The sequence below is a fragment of the Crinia signifera genome, chromosome 3, assembly GCF_055691185.1.
Source record: "Crinia signifera chromosome 3, ASM5569118v1, whole genome shotgun sequence".
NCBI lineage: Eukaryota > Metazoa > Chordata > Amphibia > Anura > Myobatrachidae > Crinia > Crinia signifera.
In genome coordinates, this window is record NC_139219.1 from 94,027,730 (window position 1) to 94,051,051 (window position 23,322).

At 41.1% G+C, this 23,322-nt stretch overlaps 1 protein-coding gene across 5 annotated transcripts in view; it reads right to left on the bottom strand.

The window, feature by feature from the left end:
* The window catches only part of ADGRG6 (adhesion G protein-coupled receptor G6), a 171,832-nt gene that overhangs the window by 24,019 nt on the left and 124,491 nt on the right, over positions 1-23,322 (bottom strand). For all 5 annotated transcript variants that reach the window (XM_083176219.1, XM_083176215.1, XM_083176218.1 and 2 more), the window contains 10 exons: positions 22,479-22,564; positions 20,334-20,386; positions 18,157-18,213; positions 15,201-15,248; positions 11,647-11,780; positions 10,426-10,540; positions 9,048-9,109; positions 7,410-7,611; positions 5,641-5,806; positions 4,132-4,272 (listed from right to left, as the gene is read on the bottom strand). In XM_083176219.1, the coding sequence (XP_083032345.1) occupies positions 4,132-4,272; positions 5,641-5,806; positions 7,410-7,611; positions 9,048-9,109; positions 10,426-10,540; positions 11,647-11,780; positions 15,201-15,248; positions 18,157-18,213; positions 20,334-20,386; positions 22,479-22,564 (1,064 nt within the window). The remainder of the gene's footprint in view (positions 1-4,131; positions 4,273-5,640; positions 5,807-7,409; positions 7,612-9,047; positions 9,110-10,425; positions 10,541-11,646; positions 11,781-15,200; positions 15,249-18,156; positions 18,214-20,333; positions 20,387-22,478; positions 22,565-23,322) is intronic.

Consider the following 23,322-nt stretch of genomic DNA (forward strand, 5'->3'; position numbering starts at 1 on the left):
TACACACAAATATATATTATTTGTGCATGAAACAAGGTTTCAAAACATGAAACAAAGCTTGTGTACAATCTCAGGCACTGAAATTTAATGGCAAACAATCATGTCCTTGCACATATTTAGTGCCAGATACATATCATGTCCCCAGTAGTGCCAGATACATGTTATTTCCCCAGTAGTGCCAGTTACAGATGTACCCAGTAGGTTTTTAGCAAAAAATAAAAGTACATTTTGGAGACTTGGTTTTCAGAATAATTTGGATAAACAGATATTTGGACAAGGGATACTCAACCTGTATTTATTTTGTGAAATTGGGGACATGTGCGTTTTGAATACATGGACTACAGATTTGTCTAAATATTGTACCATACTATCCAAAAGTTTGAGGTAGATGTGTAAGAAATGTGTTTGTTTATATGGCTGGCGTGCCATAGCCTTCTATCTTGGCGCACAGCTCATGTGAGCACTCCATTTGTGGCATCTTGGCGAACGACGCACGGCAGTATGAACTAGCATGGATCCATCTGTACTTTCCAGCATTTTTCCGCACTTGCCTAAAACTTTTGCACAGTATTATGCCTCTTGTCTCCGTGCATGTTAGGCAACCTTTCTAGTTGCACCATGGCGTGGTTTCACTTGGTAGCACTGAGCATATTTAGTGTGACTTTTTCCATTAAATGAATCTTATTTGCAAAGTGATTTAAATAAGATGCACAAGCAGCTTCAGTTATTTAAATTAATGGGCGGGATGTAATGCCGCCTGAGTTCGGCGGCAGTGCAGGATGTTGGCCAAACTCAGACATTTTTTTAAAGAGGCAATGCTTTCCATGGCAAGGTTTCACCTTGGAAGGCATTGCCTCTTTAAAAAACCATCCGGGTTCGGCCTTCATCCTGCACTGCATAAATTACACTGCCTGAGGAATCCGCTAATCAAGGAATCGCATCGCAATTGAGAATATCTTAAGCCACTCACTGATCCTGGGATTCTATGGTCACACTGACACAGTTATGCTGAGGACCAAAAAGGTGTCACACTCTGACATGAAATTAGATGATGCTACTTAAAACTCTTCTTAAATTGAAAGAATGTTTGGGTCCACTCCACATAATATTTGTCATCATCTCCAACCAGTTTGTGCAGCTACTGATAAATGTTGTACAGGAAGTGTGTAAATGTTTGTTAAGGAAACTTGTTAGCTTTTTAACCCAGTGTCCTGTTTATAATATCAGAAGAATTTAAACCTTCCTCAGAACATTTTTCACGTAATTAAAAATTGCACATGACAATGCAGCATAAGTGAATGTTCAGAGGGTAATTGCTAAGTTCTTCCTTGATATACTGCAATTAGCTTAATGACATACAGTAACAATCTGTAACCAGCCAGTTAACATTTCTTGTCAAGAACATCTTATAATACTGTTAGATCATATCCTTTATGAAAAGACTTGGACATCGATGTCTATTATCCCTTTTCCACTGATATAAACATCCTGGGTTTTTTCACATGAATGAGCACCTACCCAGGATTTATGTCAGTGGAAATGGCTACAGCTAAAAAAAATATCTTTGCTAAAGTAATCTGGGATTTTTACCTTGGTCACAAGCAGCATTTTTAGTGGGTCTTTCCCAATCAAGCTGCAGCTAATACAGCTCCTACCTGGAATTTTAGACCCAGGAATTCCCAAAAAGCTGCTGATTAGTCCCTCATGGGCTCTAGCAGCTGATGACACCAGAGGAGATGCTAAGAGAGGCTGTTTTCAGCCAGGGAATACCCGGGAATGCAGTGGAGTGGAAAAGGGGACATTGGAAAGTGAGACGTGACAAAATCTCACATCTGGGATTTTGGTGGAAAATGGGTATTATGCATTTGTCAGTGTCGTTGCCGTTTCCTGTTTTGAAACATCACATCTTTCTCTACACTTTGATAATGGGCCATCATGTATAAATTGCAATATTTGAAAACATGGATGTACAGTAAGTACTTAATTTCATGTAGCATAACTCAGTGGTTCCCAAACTTTTTTCAATCACGTCACCCTTGAGTATCAGTATACTTTTCATGGCACCTGAGGCAAAACATTTAGTTTTGAAATTTATAAGTAAAATATTAAATTAAGTAATTTGTGTTTATGTTGTGGGTTGCGACCGCTGCCACCGCTGTTATTCATGTTCTATGTACTGACCGGATCAGCACTCCAGGTTTTGGCTGATCCACCTTGCATGGTTTCCATGCATGCCTTAGTCTGTCTTGGTGTGGCTTCTAAGCCACTTGGTATATAAATGTGCTCTAAGCACTGAACCCTGCCGGTTATACTCCCTTTATACTTCTATGATATTCCTTGTCCCTGGCAATTTATGCTGTCACAGAGATTATGAGAGATTCCAAGAAAACTCCTGTCTGAGATTATTCCAGAGTCCAGTGTTTTCCAGCGTGTGGATCTAGGACCTCAGTGCAGCAGCTGTGTCCTAGATTGGTCCAGCCTGTGTATCAGTATTCCAGTAAGCATACCTGCCATGTATCCTGTGAGATCCTGCCTGTGTCAGAGAACCATTGCATCCAGTATGTGATATATTGTCTGTGTCCAGCTCCTGTGAGTACCAGCGGCTTGCCCACACATTGTGGAGGAAGTCGCGGTAGTTGTGCATTTGCAGGGCGCCCAATTTACATACGTATGGCACCGTAGGGAATAAAAAGCACTGCGATTTTCCTTAGTTAATTTTTAGTGCACCCCTGCCCGCGGATCGCATCGCATCGCATCGCATGCCATTTGGGGTGTGATGCGATTTTTCATTGTGTAAGCACCCATGCGATGAGATGTGATGGTACTTCATTTTAAAAGCACCCATGCACACCACCACTATCCATGTCACCCCGAAGCGAGGCGAATACATGTAAAGTTATCCGTGTCCGCTTGTCACGCTTCGGCCTTGGTGACTCGCTGCGTTCGCCACACTTTATAAAATCGACTCCACACCAATGTGGATAGTGGGGGTATGAAAAAGTCAGGAGGACGCGTAACCGCATCTGTTCACCACGCATCGGGGTGATGTGGATAGTGGGGTCGTGCTTAATCCCATTGCATCACATAGACATGGGGGTGTTTTGCTGAATCGCATCGCACGCAAAATCGCATGCAATCGCATGCGATTTTGTGTGTGATGTGATCGTCGGTCAGGGTGCAGTGAATAAATTAATTAGTGAGATCACATTGCACAGCATGAAAACGTGCCATGCGATGCGATTTCACTACGCAGAATAGCCCACTAAGCAAATATCTTAGTGGGCGCCCTGAAAATACACAAGTACCGAAGTTGCACCTTTCATTACTATCTGCCATTGGTATTCTCACGGCACCAGCTGGAGCCATAGGTCTTGTCCCACAACAGAGTTATAGAAGCTTACTTGTCTTGTTGTGTTTCTTGTTTGTTTGTCTCACGGCAGATGCTGGAGATATTGGTCTAGCCTTGCGATGGTGTCACATAGGCGGTTAGGCTGCAAACCCATCCGCAATACCTTGGTTATAGTTCTTGTTTGGTTTATTGCAATGTATTCCCATTATAGTGGCGAGGTCCCAAATCTTGTGTGCAGTTCTTGTCTGCAAGGTTGCATGCTCTAGTTTATGTTCATGTGCAGAGCCTAGTTTATCTTTGCATTGTCTAGTCAGTTTATCCTCTTACTAGTACCCTGATTCGGTTGGGACTTTGTAGCACCGCAAAAGACCAGGTGGCATCCGAGTACGGGGTGGAGCTAGTCTGCCCTGGAAAGTGTCGAAGTCTAAGACATCCGCAGGTGCCAGTCAACTCAGGGTATAATAAGTGTCAGGGTCAGGCACTGGTAAATAAACTATGTTTAAACCATAGCCAATATTGATAAAAATGTTTAATTATATAGCCTTATATAAAAAACTTAAAAACAGAACAATATTATAAATATATAGATGTGATTGATTGATTTATTGATTGATTGATTGACTGATTGATTGATTGATTCATTAATTACTTCATTGTGAACATTTTGATCACCAGTCACTAAACTTGTTAGCGCAGGGGTAATAAATAATAAGTAAATATTCTATTAAACATAAACTAATAACTGATAGTTATTGTAGTTGTTTAAAATGCCACTTACTAACCTGAAAAAGTCCAGCTTTACTGAAGAAAGTGAACTGTGCTCTTGAAACTGTATAGAATTCACTTTGACTTAAGTTGGACAGTAGACTGGATGGGAGGACAACGGAAGCCAATGGATTATCCTGACTTTTGCTCAATTCAAGCTGTTGGAAAAAATACTGAAATTAATAATACATATTGGCAACTCTTGCTTATATTACAGTATTATCACATAATGACTAACACATCTCCAGATTTCCTTTCTCTATCACTGTCCTGTCTAATCACATATGTACTATGTACTTTTGCTGTATGTACACAGGGTGATTTTAACCCCATTTCTAATGCCCCTTTTACACCATCAAGCCGGGTCGCACCTGGGATATTATACCTGACTCCAATCCGGGTGCGACTTGGCTTGTGACCCCTTTAACACAAGTGTCCCAACCCAGCATTTTGACGGGTGGGTGACATCACCAGAGGCATGGCCTGTGCCGGCGCTGGGAGATCATCTCCCAGCGCCGGCTTTTCCATTGCAGTGAACAGGTCCCGGGTCACATTGAACCGGGTTACCCATTTACACTATACCACAATCTGAGTTAAGCCCACTTGCTATGGGCAACATCCTATCTTCAACAGAACTCTCATCTTAAATGTACCCTATTCTATCACCTTGTCTAAATTTAAATATTATATAAATGTATATACTGCATATTTGCCAACTCTTCCTCAAGTTTCAGGCAATCCCCCTTGCCCATGCAAGAGTGGTCATATTTCCTGCAACCTGTCTGCTTCCTAGTCAAGCGGGCAACATAAAGAGATTATGCATGGAATTATGGTCCCAAGTGGACAGGGATAAATGATGCAATTTAGTGCCTACATCAGTGGTACCCAAACTTTTTTGATTCACAGCACCCTAGAGCATCAAAATATTTTCAAGGCACCCCTAGGCCAAATGCTTCTTATCAAGAATTTAAGAAAAAAATATTAAATGAAGTGCATTGTGTTTATATGTCACAGTTATCTGGTGAGGGACAGGATTTGCTTCTGTTGGTCCACATATATTATGATTGGCAGCCACAGCACTGGTTTTGCCTGGTACATTGACCATAAATAATATGAATTGATCTTTGTCCACCAACCCAAGGCACCCCTGCAAGTGTCCTGAGGCACCCCAGGGTGCCTAGGCACACAGTTTGGGAACCACTGGCCTAGACATTGACAGCCCGATCCTGACCCTCAATGTGCGAAGCAGCGTCTCCAGGGAGGAGACATCAAAGGTAAGCATAAAGTACTGTATGTATATAAAATTGGTACACTGCTTTTTACAGTTTCATGTTTCTGCATGTTACACTACATCCTTACTGACGTGGCTACTTTGCTAGAGTCTGCTCACTATTTTTTCCCTAATCCATTGTATTACTTGACCTAATCCCATCAAATTACAGTTAGAAGTTAAAAACAGAAAACTTTCTTACATTCCATTCCAACCTTTTTGCATACAGGAAAATGAATATGTTGGCTTACTATACCTCAAATTCGGAATGATTGCTCTGAGCTCCCACGCTGAAGGTAGAACCATTGTATGAGGTAGTATTAACTTTGGAAACTCCCAGACACAAGTTATTTGACACAATGCTGACAGACGGGCCTGAAAACTGAATCTTTAAGGCCAAGGCTTCTATTGTTTGGAGTGCTCTGAAATTAACACACAGTGCCATAACAAATAAGTAAACGAAATAAAAAGGATTTGAATTAAACAATAGAGTAATCGCTAATATAAAATATAACAGAATTATTATTTCCCATGAAGGCTTTGTTATCCCATTGTTGTACAGACATGTTTTTATAGGTTTATTATATAAGTTGTATATGGTGTTATTTTGGGGCCAATGCAGAGTTGGACACAAGCAAGCTGCAATTGCTTCCACATCGAAATGAAATACCGCCTGCCTGTCGGCACACGTCGACTCAAAAAACAGTGAAAACTTCATGTCGACCTAATGACTGTCGACCTAAACCCATGTCGACCTTGGCCCATGTCGACCTTAACCCATGTCGACCTTTAACCCTGTCGACCTTGGGGCCAGTTGACCTTCCGGGGTCGACCTAATGACTGTCGACCTAAGTGTGGTCTGTCAGAAGACCGTTTCCCATCTATACTTAGCTAACATTACACTGCACCATTATAACCCTCTTCTACATACTGTGTTCTGTTGCAAATGCACCTGAGAAGCGTACGACTGCATCACCCATACTTGCATACTGTACACATAGGGGGTGATTCAGGTTGGCTCGCACAGCACATTTGGTTTGCTAATGGAAAAAACCATGTGCACTGCAGGAGGGGCAGATGTAACATGTGCAGAGAGAGTTAAATCTGGGGTAGTTATTTTGTTTATTTGCAGGGTAATATTTTCACATTGCAATTTAAATATCAGTTTGAAGCAGTGGCGTAACTATAGCCCCGCAGCCCCCACCATGGCGGGGAGGCGCTGAGTAACTGTGGGCGCCGGTCTCCGCTGCGGGGCTATGTTACGCTGTGTGTGGCTGGCCGGGACGTGTGGGCAGACAGCGCGGCCCCCTCCCCTCCCCCTCGCCCTCCCATCCGCCCACCCTCGTACAGTTAATCACCCCCCTTACCCCTCCTCGTGCCGCCGCCACATTCTCGCAGCGCAGATCTCTAGTCCTTCAGGCTCCGGACCGTCTCCTCCTGACGTACAGTGCTATTGAAAACCGCCCCTCAGAATATGGCTGCCCCCTAACAGCAGACAGTTTTTTGTAGGGATGCTAGAGGAGGCGGCGGCCTCCTCTAGCATCCTTAAAATCTGTCTGCTATTAGGGGGCAGCCATTTTGTGATGGTATTATTTCATTAGCACTGTACGTCAGGAGGAGACGGTCTGGAGCCTGGAGGAGATCTGCGCTGTCGGAATGCGGCGGCAGAGGGGTAAGGGGGGGTGTTTAACTCTACGTGGGCGATTGGAAGACCTAGGGGGGGGGGGGCCTTCTATAACGACGGGGGTCTCAAAAATCCTAACTACGCCGCTGGTTTGAAGTACACACCCCACCCAAATCTAACTCTCTCTGGACATATTACATCAGCCCCACCTGCAGTGCCATGGTTTTGTCCATTAGCAAACCAAATGCGCTGTGCGAGCCAAGCTGAAATACCCCCCTAGTCCCAGAGCTGCACCGTGGGAGAAAACACAGGTAGAACTCACCCAATGCATCGCTCCCATTATTTACATAATCTCCATTGATAAGAATATTAATATGAGAGAAATATGGCTTATTACTTACTCAGAAGATGACTTTGCTAATATGCTGTCTGAGCTATTTAGGATATTGGAAAACACATTTACAACAGTTGACCCCAGCTCAGCATTGATGTTTGCATCTTGGACAATTTTTTTCAGTCTCTGGACAACATCCTCAACTTTCTCTTGTGTCATCTGACCGCTCCCAGTGAAATTCAGCAATTGATTCAATTCCTCAGCATTATCTGTACAAAAATACAACCATCTTAGTTCATATTAGTTTAACAGTGAAATCCTATTAGTTTGTACAGCTATAACAGCATATTAATGCCGTTCTACAATTGCATCTCCAAACTGTTCTCTTGACAAGTGAGAGTCAATCTTTTGGGTCAAGTGATAATATGATCACTTCATTGACATCACTTCATTGACATCTATACTCATTTCCACTTTACCCAAATCTCACAATCTATCAACCTTATGTAATTTAGGTTTACAATTTAGCCTCAATCCAACACTTGTGCAAAGTAGCCTATTATATACTGTACTTCAAAAGCGCATAGGTTCTACAAAAAGCACTTTTTACTACTAATTAAGTGATATGGATGTGTAAGCTTATACAGCCGCTCGCAAGCGTCCACACAGAGGAAATATTAGTCGATGGTTGCTCACCATCAAATTACTTTTCCTCTGTTCACAGCAGAAAAGTGGCCCAGTGGGGGTAAGTGCTGACATCATGTGACATCATCTGTCTCCCCGAGCATGCAGGGGAACGCCTGCATTCACTAGGGCCCGCCCAGCATTTCTATGGTTGCACCCACCATTCTTGTGGCCATGCCCATGAAAAGCCGGGTGTCCACTCCGGATGCCCCATGCCTATCTATCAGACGGCAAGGGCCATGGCAAATTAAAATTTGCTGAAGGGGGTCAGCACATGCACATTAGCACCGCACAGTCCCCCACCATCAAATTCGGTCTGAATCAGCCCCAGAAGGTTTAGTGCTAGAGCTAGTTTTATTTTTTAACTAGTGTTCTATTTGTTTCAGAGCTTTTTATTTATTGAGAATGTACAACTTCAACCCCCCTCCCCCCCACACACACACACACACACACACACACACACACACACACACACACACACACACACAATACCACTGTCACCTTTTTTTAACCAATCTTCATTTTAATACATCAGCTTGGTGCACATGTACATATGTCAGCTAATAATGGCAGCACCAGACTAGAATACTTCCGTCCAGTATGGTAACATGAACTGTTTTAGTCAGTTTTCTGGCTACTGAATGTAGATGGGATTGCCTTGGGTGTGCAAATGCCTGAAAGTTTTCATGGTAGACTAAAATGGGGAGTCCCTTATCGATACCATTAAGTTTAATAACCAGACTCACTTACTACAAGATATAGTCCACGATACCTTGTTGCATTCTGTTTCTCCCCATTTAGAAAAATAAAGAGGAAAAAAGTGCTAACTCCTTCCCTTTAGAACAAGAGTGTAACAACTGCATTCAAACTGCATCACACAGAACTCATATACCTTACATAAAAAACAAAAAACATTTTTTTCAGCCCTTGTAACACTACAGTAGATGCGCCATTAGGTAAATCAGAGTTTACCTATGTTTTCTTTCTTGCAGGAATGTTACAGAAGCTTCTCAGTGCTTACCTGTGCAATCATTCAAATTTGGATCCCCCCAGTAAGAAGTATAGTTCTGTTCAAGTAAATAGCTGGAACACATAAATATTCACTTGTAAGTATTTTATGTACTTGCTTTACATAGGTTCAAAAACAAAAAAGGAAATGGTGAGGTAACATTGTAGTCTATGTACTACTCTATTTTTTTTGTTAGTTTAATTGAGCAACAGTAGACTAACATTTATATTAGGTCAAATAGTTTACCAAAATTCCCCTCTCTACAGCCAAAGACCCCAAAGCATCAATCTTTCCTGAGGCTGATAGTTTTGCAATACAGAACTTGCAAATCAATGACACTAATCAGCTTTACATTGTATCGGACACTGTTGGCAGTGATTTTATAAGCTAAATTACTGTACTAAGAGTAGCGAGAACCTATCACATGCTGCATTCTCTTCAGTGTTACTTTTAATCGGTGCCCCCACTAAAACACTTCCCACACCCTCTACAATTTTTGTCCAGATCTGTAAGAGGAACTGAGTAGCCTAGTGTCTTTGACTACGAATGTGAAACCTTAATGTAAAAAAAATCTTCCATGGGCTAGTACAGCTTTTAGCCACAACACAAAGACCTCTTAGTGACTTGATTTTCTGGCATACTGCTTTGAGGTTGTATAATAGTAAATACTATACTTTGATGGATTATTTTAAATCTAAATTTTAAAAATTGTGAAATAGCAAAAAAAAAAAATTCAGCCTGATTGGAAAAATTGTGTTGCGAAATAATATCTACATGACATTGTTCACGCAACTGATAAGTTCCATCATAAGCCTATACTGGGAAGAAGACCAATCTAGATTTGGGGCTACCGTTCTAGAGTGCTATGCAGTTGTAAGAAAGTTTACATACTTGTCCATATTTGCAACTCATAGCAATGCATAATTTTTCCATTATTTGATCTCAATTAATAGGTAATCTAAATAAAAAAAGAAAAATCCTCCTCTCCCTTCTAATATATCATATTGTTAATGAGCTTTGCTGTCTGACTATCCCCAGTCCTCTCCTTTTTACAACAAGAAAAATCACTGAAAAGGTTTTATTAATATTATAATTTCTTTAACACGATTGAAAGGTCATTGTTATCACTACAATCTATTTATTGTACATGGCCAATTTTTCCACAACTGTTCCCTCCCCTGATCTTCCTTTCCACAAATAAAAGTGCACAAAAATGAGGTTTGTGTTAATCAAGTAAGCCCCTTATGCCTCCTATAGTACCGGGTCAACTTCTGTCAGTAATATTAAAGTATGTGGAGATGTTTGCTTATGTATAAGGCTATATATATTACTGTTCCATGCACAGATAATGGATATTATATTTTAATAAAACCTATGTTTTTTTTCTCACCATATCCTTGAAGCAGTAGAAGTAAGACTTGCTGGACACGGTATTGTTTCTTTCAGAAATAGTTTTGTTTTAGGCCAGATATAGCCAGCTGGGTATTCTTCAGCCGGGCAGAATCCTGAAAAAAAACACATTCATCAGCAAGTATACTACTTAAGAAGGCAAATGTCTTCTTCATAGAATTATGTAAGAGTTTACAGGACATATATATATTTTTTTAAAGTGTGTCCAGACCACGATAATTAAGAATTCTTATTGCGGCTAATCATGTCATTATTATTAACACATTTATTTTACATCCCGAAAACCGAAAACAAAATGGCCTAATATGGCCAATAAAGCTGATTCTAATCCCTTTTTAACTGCCTTGTGTGTGTTTGCTCTTTTTTCACATGGCTTGTATAGTTTTTAGACATTTCTATAATTTTACACTTTAGGCTGTACAATAATTTTACTTAAATCCTTTAAAAAGCAAAAAATTTTATTTTTATTATGAAGACATACTTGCAACTGATTGATGAAATAAGATCTTACAGAGAACGATTGTGTATTAAAATATATTTTTTACTGTATTTTTGTTAACTAGGCTTTGGGCAGTTCAAAGAAAATCCCGTAGTCATCAGCCATAGGCAAACTTGCAAAATTGCACTGTGTGTATACAGCTTCAGGTTAGTATTATGTAGTATCACTAAAAAGTTAAGCTCCTATTTATGGTTCCTTCTATTGCGAAAAACTTTTATTTTATATTGTATATTTTAATGGTTGTTTTTTATGGTCTATTTTATATACATTTCTTGATTACATTTTTTTTATATATTTTTAAAGAAAGTCATCTCTCACCTGATTATTTATTGATACTGTATTTTTCATTTTATCGTATTCATTTTTTTGACGTATTATATTTAAATTATTGTTCTTGATACTATATGTCGCTACATACCCCTATTCATTTTTTCCGACAAATTTGAAAGGTGACTTATCATCACCTTAATACTTAAGAGCCAGCTGACACCCATAAAAAAGTGGAAGTATCTTGGGACCATAGACACCTAGAGCATCAGTGATCTATCACAGGTGGCACCACACTCTCCCCCATCACAAATTATATATATATATATATATATATATATATATATATATATAGTATATATACAGTATAGTACAGTATATATACATATACAAGTATATCAAATGCAGATGCATCAAAACTATATGTGAACTTACCAACTTGATCAACATCGATAAATTGGAGGGTCATTTCATTCGGTTGACTTCCATTAATCTTTTTTATAATATCATCTTTTTCTAGTGAAATGTTATTACTGTTGTTATACACTAAAAGTGCCCATATATTGTAGCTGAAAAACAAAATGTTATGATTATTATACTGTAGCTAAGCATAGTAAAAAAACACTTCAAATAATTACTATCACCCGTCTATATCTTCCCACTTGTAAACAAACTCCTTGAGCATATTGTCTACAACTGCCTTACCACCTTTCTAGAAGTCCTCTCACTCCCTGCTTCAACCATTGAAGTCTGTCTTCCATCTTCTACTCACCATTGAAACTGCCCTCACAGATGTAATTTATTACCCTCAATTACCACTGCCAAACCAAGGGACACTTCTCTCTGGTTATTCTTCATGGCCTCTGTGATGCTTTTGAGAATGTGGACCACCTTATAGTCCTACATATCTTTCACTCCCCCAGTCTGTGTAATACTGCCAACTCCTGAATGCCATCCAAGTTCTCTGTCTGCTCTTTCTTCACCTCCTCTCTTAAATCCACTCCTACACAACTTAGGAAATTGTAGGTGTCCCTCAAGGGACTTCTTTTTTTTCCTATATGGGACATATTTAATCCTGGCAGATATTTCTGAGGATCGGAAATATCTGCCAGGATTAAATACGTCCCAGAGAAGGATGTATTTCAAAAAGTTTACAAAAATCGGAAAAGATGTGGATCAGCAATTCCACGTCTTTTCCCATGGAAACGATCCATAATTCACAAATTTAGCATCCATTTTCACAAATGCAGATTCAGCATTTTCAAAGCACCAAATCTACAGGTCTGCTACAGGGGGTGGTCAAGGGGTACAGCTAAAACAGGCCCCTCTGATCTTAGGGCCCAAAAACAGGCCCCCCACCCACTTAGTCATCATGGCGCTCAGTCAGCCCCAAACTCTTCCTCCTCAGATGTCTAGCCAACAGCCCGGCTGCCCTGCTCGTCGGGTGGATGGGGTTACATGGACCTGCTGGGGGTGGAGCTAGAGGGCACCTGGCCAGGGATGGAGCTACAGGTGGCTGCTATTGCTGCTTCTTTCTGAGCATTAGGGAGAGGAGAGGATGCTGTATTCCAGGCCTGCCCAATCAGCCTGCCCTGCACTCAGCAGATAGGTAAGATTGAGTGCTTTATGTGTGTATATACGTGGGGTGGTTAGGGTAAGGCTGGGGGGTAAGGGTTAGGCCACAGAATATGAGGGTTAAGCACTAGCAGGGAGGTGCAGAACTAGCTTTCGGGGGATCTGGATGGAGGGTTAGGAAGCATGTTAGCATTAGAGCTCAGGCTGCAGGGTGAGAGAGTGCAGGCCCCAGGGTAAGGGTGCTTGTCAGTATGATAGAGTGCAAGCCGTGTGGTGAGGTAGTGCATCATTGTGATAGAACGCAGGTCCCAGGGTGAGGGAGTGTGCGTCAGTGTGATAGAGCACAGGACTTGGGGTGAGGGAGTGCACCAGTATGATAGAAATTAGGCCCCAGGATGAGGGAGTGTGTCAGTGTGATAGAACACAGGCCTCTGGGTTTGGGGAGTACATCAGTGTGATAGAGCTCAGGCAATTATTATTATTATAATTTTATTTATAAGGCGCCACAAGTGTTTCGCAGCGCCGTACAAAGGAACAGTACAGGGAGACAAATCTTAGCATTACATTGAATAAAATACACAAATAGAGTACAAATAAAGAGCGCCAGATTTCAATACACATTACAGCTTAAATATAAGTAGTGAGGACTCAATCAACATACTATAAGAGGCTTGAGGCTAATGATGGAGATGAGTATGCGGTATGAGTATGAGAAAGGGTTTTGACAACACGAGGGAAGAGGGCCCTGCTCGGAGGAGCTTACAATCTAGTAGGTAGAAGGGTGAGGGAGTGCGTCAGTGTGATAGAGCCCAGGCCACGAGGTGAGGGAGTGCTTCAGTGTGATAAAGCCTAGACGGCAGGATGAGGGAGCGCAGGCCAAGGGGTGGGGGGAGTGCGTTGGTGTGATAGAGCACAAGCCATAGGGCCTGGGAGTGCGTCGGTGTGATATAGCGCGGGCTGCAGGGTGAGGGAGGGCATCCAGTTTACTGTGTGTTCCAGCATGGAAGGGGGTTGATAGCGTTTGTGGAATGGGGGGCCCCAGATATAACAGTGAATGGGGCCCCAATATTTCTGTTGCCGGCCCTGCCGCTATGTCTCTACACACAGCGATCTATAGGCATTTTCTAAGCATTCTAGTGAGATTCATTATCTATTGCGAGTGCAACCATCTACTGTAGCCCCCAAGTGTGCTGTCTTTGAGTATTCCCTGATTCCTCTCTCCTTCAAACCACACATTCATTACCGTTTACAGTCCTGCGCTTTCCATTTTGGAAAATATTCCAGGATCAGATGCTTTAACACCTTAGCGGCAACTAAGACTCTCATTCACTAACTGGTCATTTCCAATTAGGATTACTGTAACCTAGTAGTATTTGGCCTCACAGACCACCCCCTCATTCCAATCAAATCATCTTCCTCTCCACAAGTACCATGTCTCCTAAAAGCCCTACACTGGCTCCCCTTCCCCTTCAAAACCTAATTCAAGATTCTCACACTCACTTACATCCATACCCATTTCTCTCCGATTTACATCTCTGACGTAATCTCCCTACTCTTCCCTCTAATGTTTCTCCGTACACTTTATTGCTGCCGGCATGTTGAAAATTTGAGTGCCATGATAGCTGATGCAGCAATGTTTATAAACCATTTCCTTCTCCTGCATTGTTTTGTACTGTAAGTCACAGTTTTCTTGTTTTGCTCATTTGTATATGTACTTTGTAAGGTGCTGCAGAACCCTTGTGGCGACATATAGCTTCAGAGGAATAATAATTTTAATGAAAAAATGTAATGCTAATCCTCTTAACTTGGCTAATTTTGTGACAAATTCCTTCTCAAATGGACAAAACCGTGTGCACTGCAGGTGGGGCAGATGTAAATTGTGCAGAGATAATTAGATTTGGGTGGGGTTTTACTTCAAATTGAGATCTATATGGCAGTGTAAAAATAAAGCACTCAGTAATTTTTCTGCACAGAAACAAAATAACTCACCCAAATCTAACTCTCTGCATAAGTTACATTTGCCCTACCTGCATTGCACATGGTTTTCTCCATTTGAGAAGGAATTTGCGTTTGCGAGGGAACCAGAATAAGGGCCCATGACCAAAGAGGGCTTTAGGAGGTGAGAGTCTGTGATTTTAGTTTAATCATCAATTCTTCTCCTTTAAGGTGTTATTTGGCTCTGGAAATGAAAAGGTTATCTGGTTGTTTTCATTTCAAGGGTCAGTTTTGTTAAGCTTGCAATATTTGTGATATCTCTTCCAAGGCATTCATGTTAGTTATATATATATATATATATATATATATATATATATATATATATATATATATATATATATATACTGACCACAGATGCACAGTAGGCCCATAAAAGTCATATGGTTATAATAAAGTAGGATTTCTGCTTGCAACTGTACCTTTGATTTGTCACGTCTCTAACATATCTACCAGGATTCAACTTGGAGCTGTGGAGAAAATGAAAGGCATTAGCTACTGATAATCAGAATATCAATGGATTAGCTTTAGGAAAAAATGTTAATAGCAACATTCAGTATTTGCCATTTTCTGCTATGGTGCGCATGTGTGACCTGGACCTGATTCTGGAAAATGGGACCACCGTCTAAGTGGTGGCAGGGGGCAGTGACACGTCGTTGGCAGGGCGCCTTCACAGCATTGGGGTGGGGCAAGACCTAGCCAACGGAAAAGTGCTTGACATCACATGCAGCCACTGTGTCCCTAAACATGGCGACCTTGCCCCTGTCTTCGCATCTAGGTTGCCCTGGCAGAAAGCTACCCTAGTTATGCGAGTACTTTGCTATTTAGCCAAGCGCTCGCTTATTAGGAATGCCATTGCAAGATTTTGCAATCGCAGGGATGGACCCAGCATGGAGGGTGGCCTTGCCCAGGGTCTGGACAAGCCATCTGTCTCAAGGCAGCAAGCAAAGGCTAGCCTTCGCTCAACGCTTCCAGGGTGATTGACATCCTGCTGGTGTTTGGGGGATGGTAACCATGCATTTTCTAGGAGTGTCCCAGAAAACGCAGGCATTCCATGACAGTTGGGAGTGAGTTGCCTCCTTCTTTCTTCTTTGCGGAGCACACCTCTGGGTATATGTGTATATATATATATATATTGTCGACCGGCCGGCACTCTATGATACAACACGATACTGGCGTCCGGAGCTCTGTCCTCCCTTGCTGGGATACATACACAATCCAGGCGACGGCTGCAACGGACTCTCTTGTGAGTCCACAAGAGAGTCCGTTGCAGCTGTCGCTTGGATTATATATATATATATATACAAGTAGAACGTCCGAGGTCACTCACAAGATTGGTAATGCTGCACGGCGGCAGACTTACAGTAAATAAGGCAATAGACACAAGGCTGTGTGGGTCAACGTTTCGGGCTGGTGGCCCTTTATCAAGACATGATAAAGGGCCACCAGCCCGAAACGTTGACCCACACAGCCTTGTGTCTATTGCCTTATTTACTGTAAGTCTGCCGCCGTGCAGCATTACCAATCTTGTGAGTGACCTCGGACGTTCTACTTATACTTATCCTTCTGGGATTGAGGTGCACCCAAGTTTCTGCTTTTTCTGCCTGAGTGCCTGGACTTCCGTGATATATATATATATATATATATATATATATATATATATATATATATTGTATGAGACAAAACAGCACTCTCAATATTCCTTGGCAGCTGCTGGGATGTCCCAAACTCAGACCACATTCCTTGGGGGTCATAGATATCCAAAAAGATAAAGAGCGCACTCACCAGACTTGATACTAAATAAAACTTAAAAACTTTATTAGATCCATTAAAGGCAGGTTATGGTAGGTTATGCCTTTAGAGGAGGGGCCCCATGGTATAATAGCTGGTAAGGGGGATGATGTCAGTCATACTGCTCCAGAGATCCAGGCGTTTGTTATCTTGAAAAAGGGTCATGTGTGGACCCGAAACGTCGACCTTGCCTTGAAAGTTTTAATGGATCTAATAAAGTTTTTAAGTTTTATTTAGTATCAAGTCTGGTGAGTGCGCTCTTTATCTTTTTGGATATATATATATATAGCAATCCAAAATCCCATAGGGAAATAAACAGCACTCAGGAGACGGTATTAATGCATCAAAAAAGAACTCAGTGTATTGGGCCAATCCTGATTTCTGTTTATTTCCCTATGGGATTTTGGATTGCTGTATTCTACTACATTCTGGCACCGGGGGCAGCTGATTGAATTTATTTTGGCGGTTAAGGCTGGGGGTTCACACCCGATTCCTAACAGAATCAGCAGCAGAAAGAAGTAATAATGTCACTGTATAGGTCATTGTTATGGCCTCATGTTGAATACTGTGTTCAATTCTGAAGGCCATATTTTCAGAAGGACATTATTACATTAGAGACTGCACAACGAAGAGCAACTAATATGGTGTATGACCTATACTACAAGACTGGCAAGACTGTATTATCTTAACATGCTTAGTTTGGGGCAGAGAAGGGAAAGAGGTGGGTGGCTTACTAGAAACTTTCCAATATATTGAGGGTTTTATGGAGGAAGACAATTTTTATTTTTTTAAAGTACTTTCCAGAGAGGGCAGTGGACAAGTGGAATAGTCTTCGATCAGAGGTGGTAGAGGTTGAGATAAGACAACGCAAAGGGGCAGCGATGATGCAATGGGGGTGGTGACAGGCAGGGACAGACCAATGCAAGGGTAATGAGGAAGCATTTTCAGGGCAAAGTCTGGACAACGCAGCCTGGACAATTTTGAGGGCATATCACAAGGTGGAACAGCTTGCCCTGTGTTGGGTGGCCCCCACAGCCTGCCACCATGGGTTTCAGTTTTGCAAGAAGTCATAAAACTACTACCAAGCTGAATTATGCCTTGTAGCGCCAGTGTTATTTACACAAGTCAAAGGTGCTGCTGGATAAGTCTCTGGATTCTACACAATTAGCCTTTTAATGCATTACAGCAGTGATTTTCAACCTTTTTACCTTGCGGCACTCTAAATAAAATTTTAAAATTGCCAAGGCACACCATGAGATCCCCACAGGGCAAAACACATTGGCCCCCACAGGAAAAAAAACAAACCCATTGGCCACCATATAAAAAACAATCACACTGGTCCCCACAGGTAACAAAAATAAAATACATTGGCCCTTTACATGAAAAGAAGAGACCAGTAAATAACAGTTAAACTGGTGGTGGCTGTATACTGGTTCGGGCATTTCTAGATGTGGGGGCACACTTGAGAACAGCTCAAGGCACACTTGTGTGCCACGGCACAGTGGTTGAAAAACATTGCATTACAGAGAAGTGGTAAAAAAAACTTTTTGGCAAATATGTAGAAAGACAACGACTGCAGTTACTTACCTCTTATTGATGACTGCTCGCAAATCTCTGGAATGCCTGTTATTTACCACCTGAACACTAAATGCGGGGAGAGAAATCACAATTGAATACGTTATTAGCTGAAAGCATACTATAACCTAAGATTTCCATTTAAAAGCTGTAAATATTTTTTTTAATTAATAAAATGTTGAGAAGAAAAATATACCCTATGATGAACAAGAAAACAGACAAGAGAACAATTATTTTGATTGCTTAAGTATTATGTTGTTCAATTCTGAGACAACAACTTAACCATATTTAAAAAAATCATGTTTCAAATGAAATACATCATTTTTTATTATATAGATTTTGACTCTTTTCAGACAATGGAGTGCAATCTATTGTAAAAGTGAAGCGTGTCCCTGAAGGAAGTCGCATGGAATGGTTTGACCTGCAATTCTATAAAGGTCTTCACAACATAAAACCATGCCTCCCTCTTGCTTTTGCAATCATGTGACCACAGAGGAGCTTCCTGACTGACTGGTCAAGGAGACACCTTTTCCTGCAGTGGCAGCCATATAAATCTATCATGCATGAAATTTATGTGTTCACCTTGAGATCCGGTCATCCTGCCATCCGGTCCTTCCGTGATCCTGTGGCTGCGGCCCCACGGCATACTGTATGTGTAGATGGCCACATAGTAGCCTCTGTTCAGGCTCCTTGCGGTACAAAACGTCCCACTGAACTAAACCCACTGCGCAACTATGTGTGGCCCCAGCCCAAGAGGTACACTTGGCTTACAACTTCTATTAGTTCAAAATTGGGACCTGTATCTCACAAAGCTACATTAAGAAGTACTGTATAATGCTTAAATTCAGGATATTTATGCATCAAGCAGTGAAGAGCGGGGAAGTGGACCAGTGCAGAAGATGCCCATAGCAACCAATCAGCTTGGAGGTACAGTAGCATGTATCATTTGCATTTTTTTAAACGATAGGTAGAAGCTGATTGGTTGCTATTGTCAGCTTTTCCACTTGCTCCACTCTTTTCACTGTTTGATACTTTAACCCTTGTAATGGAGTTTGCTGTTTTTTTGTTGTTTTTTAGCTTATAGACTTGTCAGCATGCTTCAAAGAAATATATATATGTGTGTGATCTTTTCAAAAAGGAATCTAAAAACCTACATCCTTAGGCATAAGTATACCACAAGAATAAACCTGTGGCAAACAAAATGTGTCTGTGCCCTTCCTCTGAAGACATCATAAGACAAATTGCACAGTTGGCAGTATATTAGGGTGGTGGGTAGTGGTGTCTGCAGTCTCACCCATTGTAAGTCAGTTCTTTGGACAGCAAATATTTGCTACTGCATGTAGATGTGGCATAGCAGCAGCAGTAAGGAAACTTAGAAACTGACCAGCAAAACCTATTATATCATAACTAAGGCTCAGGTATGGTGAGCAGAGAGGAGCAAACAAAAGTGGTGTCAGTTCAATGGAATCTGTGTGTGGAGGGTGTTATTGGGAGAGGGTATAAGGAAGGTGGCCTTGTGATATCCCAAAATAAGGCATCGCTGGCATGGTAGAACAGGACTGGGGCACCTGTCCTGTGGAGGCTGTGCTGCCTCATGATGAGTGCCTCGATGCAGTGACTTTGTAAACAGGACTGGGTGGCTGACCTGGCACAACCTGTAAGGAAGAGCCATAGTTCTCTCCTGAAGTACTCTATACGAGGGAGGGCAGACCTACGTGTGACCGGTAGTGATAATAGCTCACTTCCGAAACAGGGACTGTGTATCTGTAGAAGACTGGGACTGGGCATTTAGTCCCACAACCAACTTAGCTGACCCAAGTCAGCCACATCAACTTCTCACTTGGAGCAGGATGAGGGTTCAGACGGTCCCTGGGCAGCCGCTGGATAAGATTGACAGCCACATGAAGGGACTGGCAAATGGAGAACTTGCACTTCAGACATAAAGTAGCTGGCTTGCCGCACTCCTGAGCTCCAAATTTCAGCACCAAGAGCTCTGATAGCCTTTCCCTAGGTTTAACAAAACATTGCACTTGCATTGTTCATACATAGTATGAAAAAAATTAACTCAATTTCAGTTTGCTCGTTGTTCAGATTATTTTACATTATAAAGAAACAGAAACATATTCACAATATCAACACTTCTTATTTTCATATTTATGTGTATAAATATTTGTATAGATTTTGTTTACCTAATATTTACAAGAAACACTGTGTAATTCCAGTCCCGGAATGTGATGTTTAGCTAGAACAAAAAAATGGAAAAGAATATTTAGAAAAATAAACGACATTCATTTAGTCTAATTTAAGATATTTTTTTCTGCAAAGTTCTTAACATAGTTTGCTTCCTTGTTCTGAATAAAGGGAGTAATTCAGTAAAGATCTCAAAAGCAAAATCTTTCTCTAATGCGCAAAGCCGTTAATGCAGGTGGGGCAGATGTCAATTGTGCTGAGCAATATAGTTTGTTAACCATGCATGATAACCTAGCAAGCAAAAATGAGCGAGTTTTCCCTCCCATAATTACCTGCAGTATGTTCAGCTTGAGGTTCCTACAGAGTCTATTATTTATTTATTTATTTATTTACAGTTTCTTATATAGCGCAGCTTATTCCGTTGTGCTTTACAATTGGAAACAACAGTGATTAAACAAACTGGGTAGATACAAACCGACATGGAGGTAGGAGGGCCCTACTCACAAGCTTACAATCTATAGAGATAATAGGAGGGATACATAAGGATAGAATTCCATAGAATGGCAGTCCCATCAGATTACAAGTCAGTCCTGATGGGAGGCAATTAGATATGAATGCTACTGGAAGTTGTGTGGGTGTTCCTGAATATCATAAGCTTGCCTGAAGAGGTGAGTTTTCAGGGATCGCTTGAAAGTTTGGAGGCTAGAGGAATGTCTTAGTGTGTGTGGAGGGGCATTCCACAGGGTGGGTGAGCCTGACAAAAATCCTGCAAGTGTAAGTGGAGCAAGTAATGAGTGTGGATGAGAGATGCAGATATTGTGCAGAGCGGAGAAGTCGGGTGGGGATATATTTTGAGATAAGCGAAGAGATATAAGTCGGTGTAGTCAGAATAATGGCTTTGTATGTACATTAAGTAGAAGTATTTTAAATTGAATGCGGTAGTATACAGGCAACCAATGAAGGGACTGACAGAGCGGATCAGCAGAGGATGAACGTCTAGCCAGGAAGATCAGCCTCGCAGCTGCATTCAAAAAGGTTTGTAGTGGTGAGAGTCTTGGATTGCAGTGTCTTGTGTAAGGCACGGACGAATTTTGGATACCTTTTTTAGATGCATGTAACATGATTTAGAGACAGATTGAATGTGAGAAATGAAGGACAGTTCAGAATCGAGGATGACCCCCTAGGCAGCGAGCTTGTAGAGTAGGATTAACTGTTGTGTTCTCAACAGTGATAGAGATATCAGGTTGGTAACAACTCTTGGCTGGTAGGAAGATAATTCATTCTGTTTTGGAAATGTTGAGTTTGAGGTGGCGCGATGGCATCCAAGATGAAATGGCAGAAAGACATTCAGAGACACGGAGCACTATTGATGGTGACAATTCCAGGGAGGAAAGATAGATTTGAGTATCATTAGCGTACCGATGATACTGAAATCCAAAAGAGTTGATTAGTTTCCCAAGTGAGGAGGTATAGATTGAGAAAAGTAGAGGACCTAAGACTGAGCCTTGTGATACTCCAACAGACAGAGGTAGTGAGGAGGAGGTAGAATCAGAGAAGCGAACACTGAAAGAGCAATTAGATAGGTAGGAAGAGAACCAAGAAAGGGCTGTGTTTTGAAGACCTAGGGATTGTAGTGTTTGTATGAGAAGAGAGTGCTTGACAGTGTCAAAGGCAGCTGAGAGATCTAGAAGAATAAGAAGTGAGAAATGGCCTTTAGATTTAGCAGTGGCCAGATCATTGACTACTTTAGTCAGTGATGTCTCTGTGGAGTGTTGAGAGCGAAATCCTGACTGAAGTGGGTCCAATAAGTTGTAGGAGTTAAGAAAGTGTGCAAGGCTAGTGTGGGCAAGTCTCTCAAGTAGCTTGAAGAGGCATGGGAGCTGAGAGAAAGGACGGTAGTTAGAGAGACAGTTTGGATCAGAGTTGGGAGTAATAAGTGCATGCTTGAACAGAGAAGGAAAGATACCAGTAGAGAGAGAGCGGTTACAGATTTTAGTTAAGCTTGGGATAAGCACAGGAGACAGAGCTTTACTGACTTGTAAGGGTATTGGATTAAGAGGAGAGTTAGTGGAGTAGGAAGATGAGGAGATTGTGGCTATTTCAATCCCATGTATAATAATAACAAATATAATAAAAATACTTACCCAGTTAGTGACCATACTTTGAACTTTTGATTCATCATTAATATTATTAGTAACAACAGTAATGGAAATCCTGTAAAATGTTCCGCCTGCGTAAAAAAATATAATAATGTTAGTGCTTCAAATTATAAGCTTTAAACCATAACAATATATAATAAACACAACAAAATGATTTATTTTGGTTATTCTATCACTATTTGTTTTCACACAAATCACTTGTAATAAAGGCATGTTAGTAAAAACTAATTTAACTAAATGAAACTTAAAAGATATGTTAAATCATAAAGAAGCGGTCTCATAACTGTAACAAGTGTATACAAAAAAACTGCATATACTTTATAGTTCCAAAACTATAAAGTATGGAAATAATGTCTGTAATCATAGTTCCTAGCCTCTGCTGTCATATTTATTTATAAGTGTGTTTTGTGATATACAACAAAACATTTTCATCCATTGGGTAAGGTTCTATCGCTAATGCAGCCGGCACTGTTTATTCTGAAGATGTGTTTAGATATGGTTTTGTCGCTAAGCAAATTACTTAACCAGTGGCGGCTCCAGAGGTGGAACTGCAGCGTAGTCCACACTTCAAATAGGGGAGCCACACTCACTGCCACCCAAATGCTGCCTAACTTCGCCAGCTGGAACTCACTGGCAGTTGGTGTGGCTCCTCTATTTGAATTCTGGTGTACAGCTCCACCTCTAGAACCACAACTGAACTTAATTGATCTCATAATTAAAAATAACTTTAAATTCTGATACCATTAAGTTGAGGAATCATCAATTTTATGCTTCTGATAGAAAGTCCAATGTATTTTACTAAAGAAAGTCTGCATAAAATAGCTTCATG